Below are 12,163 nucleotides of genomic sequence, written 5' to 3'. Positions count from 1 at the left end.
TGGCAGGAGGCTGCAGAAAGCCTGTGGACTCAGCTTTCCCAGGTGTCCGCAGAAGGGAATGGGGTGGGGGATATGGGGGGGACGCCATGGGTGCTGGCCGGGCCCACATCAGCTCTCGCTCGCTTTTCATTGCAGAGGAGCAGGGACGTGCCATCTTTCCGTCAGGGGGCCCGCTGCCGTCCCCAGCGCCCACGACGCACCACCTACTGAGGCGGCCCCAACAGCCTCTGACAGGCACCCCGCCTTGCAGGCCGCCGCTGGCCACAGGGCAAGCAGGCCGGACAAGGAGGATGGGGAGTGAACTCGATGCCTGCTGCGTCAACCAACCAAGGGTGAATAAACGGAGGCAGAGGATGGTTTACTTTAAACACACATGACCAACAGGGCGCACACACGCACGTTCCAGGCTCTGCTACGGAGACACGCACAGCCTTGTGAAGTGACCAGGCTGGGAGCCACGGACAGGTCCAGCCACTGCTCTGGCTGGGACGTGTTGCCCCTCCCAGGCTCTTAGCGGCTCTCCGAGGTGCGGGGGAATCCGTGCCCTCGACAAGAGGAACAGGTTGGGTTCCCCGTGGGGCAGCAGGCTAGCAGGTAGGGCCCTCACCCAGATTAAAGTGTTGTCTCGAAGCATGGGTTTCTAGGTCCTTGAGCCAGCCCAGCGGGTGCTTGGGGGGTCAGCTGTGGGGGACCTGGCACGGGCATCTGGTGACCTTGACACTCGGCTCCACCACAGGTCTGCTTTGGAACCGTGTTGTTCCCATCCCACTTTTGCCCTGAAAACGAGGCACAGGCCTGAGTGAAGCTAAACCCCAGGCCACGGCCTCTGCCTGCTGCCTGCGCCTCACACGCTTGTCTCAGGGCTTGCAGCCATCTCCCTGTTCTCAGGCTGGGCCTCCGGCAAGTGCCGCACCTCACGCATGCCCACCCCTGGCTCCTCCGGGGGCTCCTGCACGGTGGCCACCGGCCGCTGCACCACACAGAAGTAGCTGCCCAGCACCAGCACCAGGGAGGCGGCCAGCACCTCGGCCCCCGCCAGCAGGAACACGTTCTGGTACACGCCAGTGGCATCCAGCAGCCTACCTACAGAGGGGAGGAGTCAGCCAGAACACCCAGACCCTCCCCACCGCCCCCACCCCTGCAGGGAGAGCCAGCCTGGCCGCCCCTGCCCCCACCAGGCCAGCTCACCTCCTGACGGGGGCCCAATGAGCACGGCCACAGCCTCCAGCAGTAGCACTAGCCCGATGGCACTCGAAAACTTGTGAGTGCCCACGACAGCCATGAGCACCTCGAACTGCAGGGCACCCACCATGCCGTAGGAGATGCCAAAGAAGACACAGAAGACCACCAGGCCGACGTAGTCACGGGCTGTGGAGCCAGTGAGGTCGGTGAAGCCATTAAAGAACATGGCGAAGCTGAAGAGGTAGAGGGCATAGGGCCTCACCCGGCGCTGCCCGGCGATGATGCCAGCCAGGGGCCGGGCAAAGATGTCGATACAGCCAAGCACAGTGAGCAGGAAGGCAGCCTGGGCGTCAGGCACACCCATGTCCTTGGCATAGTTCACCACGAACACGGGTGGCACGAAGAGCCCCAGCACCATGACGGAGGCAGCCAGGCTGTAGACGACGAAGCCACGGTCCCTGAAGACACTCAGGTCCAGCAGCCGCCTGCCCGGGCGCTGGGCCTCAGGCCTCAGGGCGGCCTCCAATGGCCTCATGAGCGCGGCGCACACACAGCAGTTAAGCAACATGCCGCCCAGGATGAGGAAGCCACCGCGCCACCCGTATTGGTCCTGCAGCAGCTGGCCCAGTGGGGACAGGGCACACAGGAACACGGGGCTGCCCGCGGCCGCCAGCCCGTTGGCTATGGGGCGCCTCTTGCTGAAGTAGCGGTTGAGCATGATGAGCGATGGCTGGAAGGTGAGTGCGAGCCCTAGGCCTGCAGGAGGGACCGACCGATAGTGAGGCCTGCCCCCGACCCTGGAAGGGGCCCCCAGGACAGGAACACGTGGGAGGGGGCGACGCAGGCTCGCTGCAGGGCGCCACTCACCGGTCAGGACACCCGTGGTGAGGTAGAGCTGAAGGGCGCTTCGGCAGAAGGATGCGCTCACCATGCCCAGGGACGCCATGAGCCCGCCCAGCAGCATGACGGGCCGGCAGCCAAAGCGGTTCACACACACGCTGCACAGCGGGCCTGGGGACACGGGGGGCTGAAGGCACGACCCAGCCAGCCCCCACATGTGTGCGTTCCCCCACAACCACCCCGGCCTTCGGCCTCTGCAGGGGTCCATGGGACCCTTCCATCCCAGGAGAGGGGCAGCTCCCAGCTGGCACAGAAGGGGGCCCGCCCCGCAGGTGGTCAGATCACTCACCTGCCCCATAGAGCATGGCCAGCAGGATGGAGGAGATCCAGGCCGTGTCACTGTAGCCGATGCCAAACTCCTGCATGAGAGCCTTGAAGAAGACGCTGACCGCCTTGGGGAAGGCGTAGGAGAAGCCGGTGATGACGAAACAGCCCAGGAGCACAGCCCAGCCCCAGCCACCGTCCGGGGCCGGGACCCCCGGTGGGCCCTCGTCCACTGCAGCCCCACCCATGGCCAGGAGGGTTGCTTCCGCGTCTCTGAGGAAGACAGGCAAGCTGGTAGGGCAGGGCTCAGCACCCCAAACCTAAAGAGCTGGGGCCCACTTCCCCTTTTCAGACTCCGGGTTGAGCCTGTCTGAGGCCCCTTCACTTTCCCACTCGCCCTGGCAGATCCCGGCACAGGCCCGTCCTCCCCCTGAGGCACCAGGGGTCCCGCCCAGTAGCACCTGGAGGACTCTGCACCTTGGGGGAGAAGACCCCTGAGTGGGCTGACCTGTCTCCCGGGGCGGCCCCCTCTCTGTCTGACCCCACCAACCTTCTCTGTATGTGTGTGGTCTGGCAGGGTTGGCGCGGGGGCAGGCAGGGGCACAGCTCTGGGAGAAGGGCTTGGGGCGTCTTAGGTGATTCTGCCTCCCAATGCTGGCGCAGAAGGGGGCCCGCCCCCAGGTGGTCAGATCAGAGAGGGAAGGGGGGTGTGCATGTGTGATGTGGGGATGTGGATATGTGTGTATTCTTTTTTTTTTTTTTTGCTTTTTGGGTCACACCCGGCGATGCACAGGGGTTACTCCTGGCTCTGCACTCAGGAATCACCCCTGGCGGTGCTCAGGGGACCATATGGGATGCTGGGAATTGAACCGGGTCGGCCGCATTGCAAGGCAAACGCCCTACCCGCTGTGCTATCGCTCCAGCCCCGATATGTGTGTATTCTGACGAGTGAAGGTGTGGATGAGTGGGGCATGTATGTGTGGGAGGGTGATGGTGTAAGGGGGTGTGTGTGATTGTGGTGAGGGTGTGGGGAATGAGGGTGGGTGCACACGTGTGATGTGAGGATGTAGATGCGCATGTATTCTGATGAGTGAAGGTGTGAATGAGTAGGGGGGCGGGTGTGGGAATGAGGGGTGTGCGCATGTGTGACATGAAGATGTGGATGTGTGTGTAATCTGAAGGTGTGAATGAATAGGAGTGTGGGAGGGAGGGCGTGAATGTGTACGGTTGCGTTGAGGGTGTGGGGGATGAGGGTGTGCGCATGTGTGATGTGAGGATGTGGATGCATGTGTATTCTGATGAGTGAAGGTGTGGATGAGTGGGGCATGTATGTGTGGGAGGGTGATGGTGTGAGGGTGTGTGTGTGATTGTGAGGGTGTGGGGGGGATGAGGGTGTGTGCATGTGTGACGTGAAGATGTGGATGCGTGTGTCTATTCAGATGTGAAAGTTCATGAGTGGGGCCTGTGTGTGTAGGAGGATGATGGTATGAAGGTACGGGGATATGAGCGTATGTGTGATTGTGATGGTGTGGTAAGGGTGTGTGTGTGCACAGGTGACATGAGGATGTGAAGGTATGTATGAGTAGGAGTGTATGTGTGGGAGAGCGATGGTGTGAGTGTGTGGGGGTGTAAGTATATGTGTGATTGTGTGAGTGTCTGTGTGAGAGACTGGGGCAATACTACAGTGAATAGGGCATTTGCCTTTTCATGCGGATGACCTGGGTTCATCCCTGTCATCCCCTAGGGTCCTTCAAGCACAGCTAGGAATATTTACTGAGTGCAGAGTCAGGAGTGACCCCTGAGTACTGCTGGGTGTGGCCAAAAGTGGGTGATGATGTGAGTGAGGGTGTTAAGTGTGATGGGTGTGTGTGTGAAGGTGTAGAGCTGAGGGTGTCGGGGATGTGAGCTCTGTGTGAGTAGGGTGTAAGTGTGTAAGGTGGTGTGACGGTGTTGTGTAGACGCATTGTGATGTAAGGATGTATTTGATGTATGTGTGACGTGTGTGATGAGGGTGTAGTGAAGGTGTGATGTGTGTAAGGGAGCATGTCAGGGTATGTGTGTAGCACCCACTTTCGAGGACCTTGCCCGGGAAGGAGTGCCTCAGTGCTCCCAGAGGCCTGAGAGGTGGCGCCCCTCAGGGTACCTTGAGCCTCCCCAGGTCGTGAGCCCCCACCCTCGGTCCTGCTCGGCTGCCCTGGCCCCAGCGGTAGGTCCCTTCCAGGGCTCTCCCCACCTCCACCCCGAAGAGCGGCTGCCTGGAAGGGGTTGCATGGCTGAGCACCGCGGGCTGGAGCAGGCTGGCACACACCGGGCTTTGGTCAGAGCCAGACCAGGCTGCCCAAGAGATGCCTTTCCAGGAACGAGGGTGGCTGCACAGACCTCAGTTGGGGTGGACCCTCCCCACGTCCTGGCCGCAGCCCTGCAGCCGCCCTCCAGCCATCTGGAGGTCTTGAACCCAAGTCCTGGGTGTGTGGCAGGAGGCCAGAGCAGGCTGGACCAGGGCCAGGTCCAAGGCACACGCTGTCCACAGCAGCTTCACCCTTGGGCCCCCTGCCGTGCCCATCCCCCAGAGCCGAGGGGCCTGGCCCCACCCACTGGCCCTCTCTGGGGACGTGGGGGACGTGACCGCACCAAGGGGCGGTGCCGCTGCCGTATTGCTTGGAGTGCCCGCGCAGACGGTTCCGCTAACCGAGCCCCCCGCCCGCGGCCCGGCACGGGGTCGCGCCCGGGAGTGGACACACACACACACACACACACACACACACACACACACACACCGCGGCGACACCGCGGCCCCGGTGCCCCTCCCCGCCGCCCGGTTGGTCCTGAGCACCTGGGTGGGGACTCCCTTTGCTGCCCCGACGCCGGCACGGGAGGGGGCGTCCAGTCCGTGTCCACCACGTCGGCGCCGAGGAGGAAGAGAGCGTTCTGCCCGGGCACGGGTCGGAGGGCGTGGAGGGGTCACCAGCGGCCACCGCCTACCTGCTGCGAGGTCCGGAGCGCTCCGGGGACGCGCCGCCCGGCCCCGCGCACGTCCCCGCCCCTGCCACACGGCGCGCCCAGCTGCACGGGGGCGGGGCCAGCCAACCGGACCCCCTGGACCCCCGGGACCGCGCTGGGGGCCGCCCGCCCTCTCTCACCAGCCTCACAGCCCGCGCTCAGGTGGGAGGAGGCAACTGAGCACTCCCTGGGTCCCACCCAGCTGGAACCTTGGGCACCTTCGCTGGCATACCTCCCGTCCAGGATGGGGACAGCCGGCCAGCATCCGCCCTGAAGGAGGGCCGCGTGGGGCCAGTGTCCTCTTTGATGCGGGCTACTCCCCCGAGGCCAGGAAACTGCCAACCCTGAGGCTGGGGCTCCCCAGAAGACCCCATTCTTCTGGCCCTGGCTGGACCAGGCCCCAGAATCTTTGGTGTCTGTCCTGTGCAGGGGGCCGCCTCCTCCTCCTAAGGCTACTTAGATGTCCTACGAGCCCCCGCATGTATCTCTAGAGCTGGGAGCTGCCCTCTCCCGGGATGGAAGGGTCAGCCATGATCCCTACCCAGGCCGCCCCACCCGAGACCAGAGTGGCCAGCAGGGCAACTCCAGGCCCCACCAGCTGAGGCCAGGGACCCCAAAACCAGCTTGGGTGCTTGCCCCACAGAGGCCTGGGCCAGGCTCTCAAGAGCTGAGGGAGCCCAGGACACCCAGGGTGGGTGGGGCTCCCTCCTGCGCCCCTAGCCCCCACCACCCCTGCCTTGCCCACGCTGAGGCTGGAGCCCTCGGGCCTCCCAGCAGGTGCCAGCTGGAGCTCGGGCCCTGGGAAGGTGTGTCTGGTGGGCTGTGCTTCCTGCTGCCTGATCAGGATGGAGTCTCCACCACACCTTGACCTTAGGGGCTGGACGCTTCCCGAGTCCTCCTGGGCCAGGCCAGATCTCAGGCATGGAGGAATCGCCTGGAACCTGAAGAATCAGACCCCCATCCCTGAGCCCCGAGCCCCTCTCTCAAACCAAGCCCGTGGGGTGCGCCAGGGATGGGCAGGGTGCCCGGGGCTGCTTGGTGGCAAGAGCCCAGTGCCTCTTTCCTCCAGGTCTGAGGCTGCCGCAGAGGCCAAGGCTGGCAGCACCCCTTCCCTTCCTTTCCCCAGGGTCCCCCAGTGCCCTGCCGAGAAGACTTGGGGTGTCTGTGAGAAGGGCGGCCCCCAGACAGTCACTGATTCCCTCTGGGGAGGGACCAGATGCAGTTCAGGTAGGCAGGGAACAGCAGCATGTCTCAGCTTTGATTAGGTGCTGGGGTAGCAGGTGGGACCCGGAAGCCCAGATCTGGAGCCGTGTGTGTGTGTGTGTGTGTGTGTGTGTGTGTGTGTGTGTGTGTGTGTGTGTGTGTGTGTGTGTGTGTGTGTGTGTGTGTGTGTGTGTGTGTGTGTGTGCTGGGGTAGCAGGTGGGACCCGAAAGCCCAGATCTGGAGCCGTGTGTGTGTGTGTGTGTGTGTGTGTGTGTGTGTGTGCGCGCGCGCGCCCTCCGATGGCACTGCTGCTGGGTCCGTCAGACCCTCTCTGAAGCCTGGGCCTGCGGAGCGGCTGCACATTTTGAGGAAGGGCCAGGCGGCGTGCCCTGTGTGAACAGGCCCCCTGTCCTCACATCCTGATGATGACAAAAGACAGGGAGTGGCTTTGCACAGCTTCCTGCTGCTCCCGGCGCCACGCCTGGGGTGGGCTCCGCGCCTCCTTTGTGCAGAGGCCGGTGCAGCTTCCTCCTTCCACCTTTGCCCAGCTGTGACAGGGCGGCTTTGCAGGCTCTGTGCAGGAGCAGGGGCGTGCCCCCCCCCCCCCCCCCCCCCCGCACTGCCCTGCCGGAAGGAAGGCGGGAGGCAGATGGGCTGGGAGCAGAGAGGAATGGCCAGGCCCAGCTCCCTGCTGCCCGCCCTGGGCTGTGCCTGCCCCTGTCCAGTGTCCTGCCCACTGCCGGCCTAGCCAGGGGCTGGGAGAGCGACTGGGACTTGGCACATGGGCCAGGGCTGGGGCGTCACTTCGTTTCCCGCTGACCTGCACCCTCCAAGGGGTCCCCGCTTCTTCCCTCTCCTCCTCCTGGGTGCCACCAGCCCAGGCACTCTCCACACCCGCCCACCGAAGCCACCATCTCCCCCTGCCCATCTGCCTGCCCTGGTCAGAGGGATGCTTCTGGGGGGACCGCAGTGTGAGAACCGGGAGTTCTCCGGGCCCAGGGCTGGTGAACAGGGGGTGGAGGCGGGGCCGGGGGCTGGCCTCCTCCACCTTCCTGCCCACCAGGCTGACCCCCCCACCCCACTCTGCACTGGAAGGGAACAGCAGCCCCACCAGCTCGGGGCCACCCTCACCCCCTCCCCTCAGAGCCGCTGTCCGGCCCCCAGAGTGTCTGTGTGGATATGCAGCACGTCCTGGTGGCCCGGGGCTGCAGCCTGGGGATTAGGGTTAGGGTTAGGGGTGGGGGGGGCAGTGCTGGACACCCTGTCCCCTCACTTCTGGGGAGCAGGGATCGGCACGTAATGGGGTGAAGAGCCCCCCTTCTCTCTTGAGGACCCCAACAGGGCGGTGCAGAGCCTGTGCCCGCCCCTTCTGGGCCCCTCACACATCAGACCCGGTGACGGGAGAAGTAGAAGTAGGTCATACAGGTTGGGTCCCCGAGTGCCGTCCTGTGAGCTCAGCTCCCAGCGCCCCCTGCCGTGGGGGTGTGGCTCAGCGCCCCGCCCAGCTCGGTACCTCTCTGTAAGGGGCTGAGTCCGAGGACCACCCCAAGGGGCCAGGCCCCGCACAGCCCAGAAGCAGGCGGCTTAGGCGCCCGGCTGTGCTCCGCACGCAACCCTGGCCGCCTCTGCTGCCCTCACGGGAAAGGGTCCGAGCCTTAGGCGGCTCCAGGTCGGAGACCCTCGCTCGGGCCTGCAGTAAGGTGGCATGGGGCTGGCGCGGCAGGGAGACACTGCAGGTGGAGTCCCTCCACGGGAGTCGGCGGCGGGTCCTGGCAGCCGCGGGTGTCCCTTGGTGGAGGCCGCCGCTCACAGGCGAAGTGGCACCTCAGGGGCACTGGCTCGCCAGGCTGGGGGCTGCGGCACGGACACCCCCGGAGGCAGGGTCCAGCCCGGGGTCCCGGGACCGGGACACCAGAGAGGGCCAGAACCCGCCCGCCTGGCCGGGTGCTGCCGCACACGGGCGCGCAGGGGCCCCGGCGGGGGGCGTCTCCCTCCCCCCCCCCGCGGGGCCCGGGCGGGGGGCGTCTCCCTCCCCCCCGCGGGGCCCGGGCGGGGGACGTCTCCCTCCACCCCCGCGGGGCCCGGGCGGGGGACGTCTCCCTCCCCCCCCCCCCCCCCGCGGGGCCCGGGCGGGAACGTCTCCCTCCCCCCCGCGGGGCCCGGGCGGGGGGCGTCTCCCTCCACCCCCGCGGGGCCCGGGCGGGGGACGTCTCCCTCCCCCCCGCGGGGCCCGGGCGGGGGGCGTCTCCCTCCCCCCCCCCGCGGGGCCCGGGCGGGGGGCGTCTCCCTCCCCCCCCGCGGGGCCCGGGCGGGGGGCATCTCCCTCCCCCCCCGCGGGGCCCGGGCGGGGGGCGTCTCCCTCCCCCCCGCGGGGCCCGTGGCGAGGGGGCGTCTCCCTCCCCCCGCCCAGGGGCCGCCCGGTGGAGCCCTGGGCGCTGCACTTGGCCCTGCTCCCGCGGGTCCAAACGCCCGGACGCGCGGGGCGGGAGGGGCCTGGGCTCGGGGGCGCCGCCCGGAACCCCGCGCCCGGGCTCGCGCTTCCGGCTGGACTCGCCCGGCTTCCGGCGCCGTCGCTGTGGCAACGCGGGGCGAGTCGCGGGGGCTGGCGCTCCGGGTGAGGCGCCGGGCGCGCGGGGGGCTGGGCTGAGGGCCGAGGGGGCGGGGCCGGCGAGGGAGCGCGCTGAGGGGCGCGGGGAGGTGCTAGGCACGGGTGGGCGCTGAGGGGGCGGAGGGCGAGGGGCGAGGGGCGGGCCCAGGCCCCCGGGGGCGCGCGCTGGCACTGGGGCTCACAGCGGCCGCTCCCTGGTGTGTTGTTGCTGTGGGCTTCAGGGGACCCGCCTCCTGAGGAGCCGCCGCGCTCGGACCCTTTCCTGGAGGGCAGCAGAGCGGCCAGGATCGCCTGCAGAGCACAGGTGGGCGCCGGCAGGGCCCCTCTCTCCGGGCACGCGGCGCCCGCGCAGTGCCAGCTGCCTGGTGCCCCTGGTGAGCCGCTCGACTGGAACTCTGGGCCGTGTGCCGCGGCGCGGTCACTCGCAGCCCCTGCTGGGAGGGGGCCGCCCTGTCCCACGCGGCAGGTCGCGCCCCTGCGCCTCGGGTCCCCCCGCCAGGGCGGTGACCAGCCGAGAGAAGACCGAGCTGTTCCCAGCGTGGGAAAGGGCTCTCGGCCGGTTGGGGCGGCCCCAGAGGGAGCACACTGGGCACCCCTGGGCGCCCTGGCCGGGCTCCTCTCTCCGGGGAGTTTCAGTTCCCCCCGAGTTCGCATCCCCGTGAAGACCGGGCCAGCCTGGACGTGGGCGGCTCTAGGTGTCATCGGGGCTCCGGGGCCGCCCTCCCCTGCTGCTGCCGCCGCCGGCCGGCCACACCGGGCGCTCCCTGCTCTGACCCCTGGAGCCGGCTCTCGGGACCAGGCTGCCCCGAGGCTGTGACAGTCCGACGAGCAGCCCACTGGCCGGCCTGCTGCCCGGGGTCGACATCTGGGGACTGGACCCTTGCAGGGGGCTGTTCCGGGCCTCTGGGGGCAGACCCAGGCAAGGTGACTGCCCCACTGGTCAGAACCTGACCTGGAGGGTTTTCCTGGGACCCGCCCCACCCCATCCACCCCCTGGGCAGCCCCAGCCCTCCCATGGCCCCGGCCTCGTCCTGTGGTAACCTGGGTACGAACCGTCAGTCCCGCCGTGGTGAGGGAGGCCTGGCGCCTGGTGTGGAGACACCCTTTGACTCAGAGTCGCCACGGATGTCAAAGCAGACCAGAGCACAGGCGCGCCTGAGCCTGGGTCTCCCGGGACCTGAGGGTCCTGACTGACACCAGGTCATGGGGCCGGCCTCCCTCTCGGGTCCCTCCCGCTCTCCTGCCCGAGAGGCGGGCAGCATGTTCCGGGCGCTGCAGGGCGCAGCACAGAGGCCTGTAGCTGAGCCCACACCTTCTCATGCTGCCCCCCCCCCCCCCGTCCGTCTGCTCAAATTGTCCGAGGGGCCAGACCCGCCACCACCACCTGGGCAGGAACCCTACCCACTGGCGGCCTCCACCGCGGTCACAGCCCTGACCAGACACGAGCTGCCCCAGCTGCTGGCCTGGCTCCCAACAGTACCCCCACTTTTCTGTTCCATGGTCCAGCCGTGACATGGTCGTCCTGAGCAGGGGGTCTGTGAGCCGCCCTCACCCCTTTGTTCTGCCGTGTCCATCTTGAGCCTGACTAGTTGCCTTCCCCTCAGTGCTGGTGGCCGTGCGGCTGTCTTGTGTTGCGATGTCTGGAGGCTACAGGCAGGCTTGTGAGCAGCCCCCGGGACGCCCTGCCAGAGCTGCTGGGGGCGCATTTGCTGAGCTGAGTGCCTCGGCCCTGAGGCTGGCGCTGTCCTGCAGAGCCTCGTCCCAGGGTGCTGAGTTGGTCGCTGAGCGGCTGCCCGAGCAGCGCCCAAGGAGCTCAGGGCCGCTTGTGGCAGTTTCTGGGCCAGTGGTTCCATGTGAGGACCTGAGGAGGCAGTGCTGGGCATGGCCAGGTCACCCTAGCGGTGATCACTGGCTGCCAGGGCCACACTCAGCCATGCTCTGGGGCCAGGTGGGGTCAGGAATCCCACGGGGGCTGCTGGAAGCGCCTGCTCTCGCTCCATCCCTGTGCTGGTTCCAGCAGCAATCCCAAGAGGAAGCCGACCGTGTCTGGAAAGGCCAGGGCCTTGCTGACTTTGAGCAGCTGTTGGTTTAGGTGCCAGAGTCAGTGTAGAAGCTTTTGTTCATCTGTAAATGTTTGTTTGCTTTATGTTGACCAATGCGGGGCCTGCCAGTACCATCTTGTAACTGGAGAGTTGTCCTGTAATTCCACGATATACTTTGGGGTGTTTCTGTGGCCTTCTCCACTGTTGTTCAGCAAGAAGCCTTGATTCTAGAAGGTTCTCCATACAGCTGTGGTGACCAGTATGTTGCAGTGACTGAGGTGATGGAATCATTTTCTCCTCCACAAAAAGAAAGAAAATGAACCTGAAATTCTACTTTTTGTCTTTGTTTTGGGGCTCCACTTGGCGATGCTGGGGCCTTATCCCAGCTTGGGTTGTGCCCACTCGGTGGTGCTGTGATCCCATAGACAGAACCTGTGTGCCAGCCCCTGAGCCACCTCCCGCCCCCCTTGGGGTCTTTGGGTCAATGTCTCTTGGAGCAGCAGCTACTCAGCCCTGTGATCTTGGGGCCTGCAGAGTCAAGCCAGGAGGCCCGCCTCCAGTAGTATACAGTGGGGTGGGGTTTGGGCCTCGGGGGTCACTCCCATTGGCTCAGTGTTCGGGGTACCCCCCTGATGCTGTCTGCCCTGCTCCCACCCATGCGGATTCTGAGTCTGAGTCTCCTTTCCACAGGTGTGCCACCCGGATGGGGACATGTCTAACTCGCCCCGGAAGAGCAGCTGCCAGCCCCGCCCTGCCTGGCCACCTGGGCAGACACAAGGTGGGTGAGCAGGCGGCTGTCCAGTGCTTCAGACTGATCATTCCACACTGATGCACGTGGCTCGGTGCATGTGGGAGCCCCGGGTGCTCACCCCGGCTCTGGGAAAGTTAGATCCGCCCTGGTTTTGTGTATCTCCTTTCCCAGTCTTCCTTGTTTCCTGTCTTCCCAGCGCTTCATCAGGTTGT

General features: G+C 66.3%; 2 protein-coding genes across 4 annotated transcripts in view; one reads left to right on the top strand and one right to left on the bottom strand.

Moving 5' to 3' along the window:
- Positions 1-464: 464 nt before the first annotated feature.
- On the bottom strand, positions 465-5,362 carry SLC16A3 (solute carrier family 16 member 3). Its single transcript, XM_004621059.2, has 5 exons — positions 5,180-5,362; positions 2,372-2,619; positions 2,050-2,193; positions 1,189-1,938; positions 465-1,083 (listed from the first exon to the last, which is right to left on the bottom strand). The coding sequence occupies exons 2-5, from the start codon at positions 2,592-2,594 to the stop codon at positions 845-847; spliced, it is 1,356 nt and encodes a 451-aa protein (XP_004621116.1). The 5' UTR covers positions 2,595-2,619; positions 5,180-5,362; the 3' UTR covers positions 465-844.
- Positions 5,363-9,060: 3,698 nt separating this feature from the next.
- Positions 9,061-12,163, top strand: part of CCDC57 (coiled-coil domain containing 57) — a 49,091-nt gene continuing 45,988 nt past the window's right edge. The window contains exons 1-2 of one of the 3 annotated variants that reach the window (XM_055130081.1): positions 9,061-9,164; positions 11,891-11,978. The gene's annotated coding sequence lies outside the window, so the exon portion shown is untranslated. Of the gene's footprint in view, positions 9,165-9,307; positions 9,463-9,508; positions 9,533-11,890; positions 11,979-12,163 lie in introns of those variants that run through there. The other 2 variants (XM_055130082.1, XM_055130083.1) reach the window with 2 other exon arrangements.

This window comes from Sorex araneus, chromosome 3 (assembly GCF_027595985.1).
Source record: "Sorex araneus isolate mSorAra2 chromosome 3, mSorAra2.pri, whole genome shotgun sequence".
Classification (NCBI taxonomy): domain Eukaryota; kingdom Metazoa; phylum Chordata; class Mammalia; order Eulipotyphla; family Soricidae; genus Sorex; species Sorex araneus.
The sequence above is the reverse complement of the archived record's forward strand: the minus strand, read 5'-3'. Positions and strand labels throughout refer to the sequence as shown.

Bases quoted from the DNA above. Each gene is read 5' to 3' on its own strand.
- SLC16A3 (XM_004621059.2), bottom strand. From the start codon at position 2,594: ATGGGTGGGGCTGCAGTGGACGAGGGCCCACCGGGGGTCCCGGCCCCG. The intron at 2,194-2,371 runs GTGAGTGATCTG...CCGTGTCCCCAG, and splicing joins GGCCATGCTCTATGGGGCAG to GCCCGCTGTGCAGCGTGTGT. The intron at 1,084-1,188 runs GTGAGCTGGCCT...TCCCCTCTGTAG, and splicing joins CATTGGGCCCCCGTCAGGAG to GTAGGCTGCTGGATGCCACT.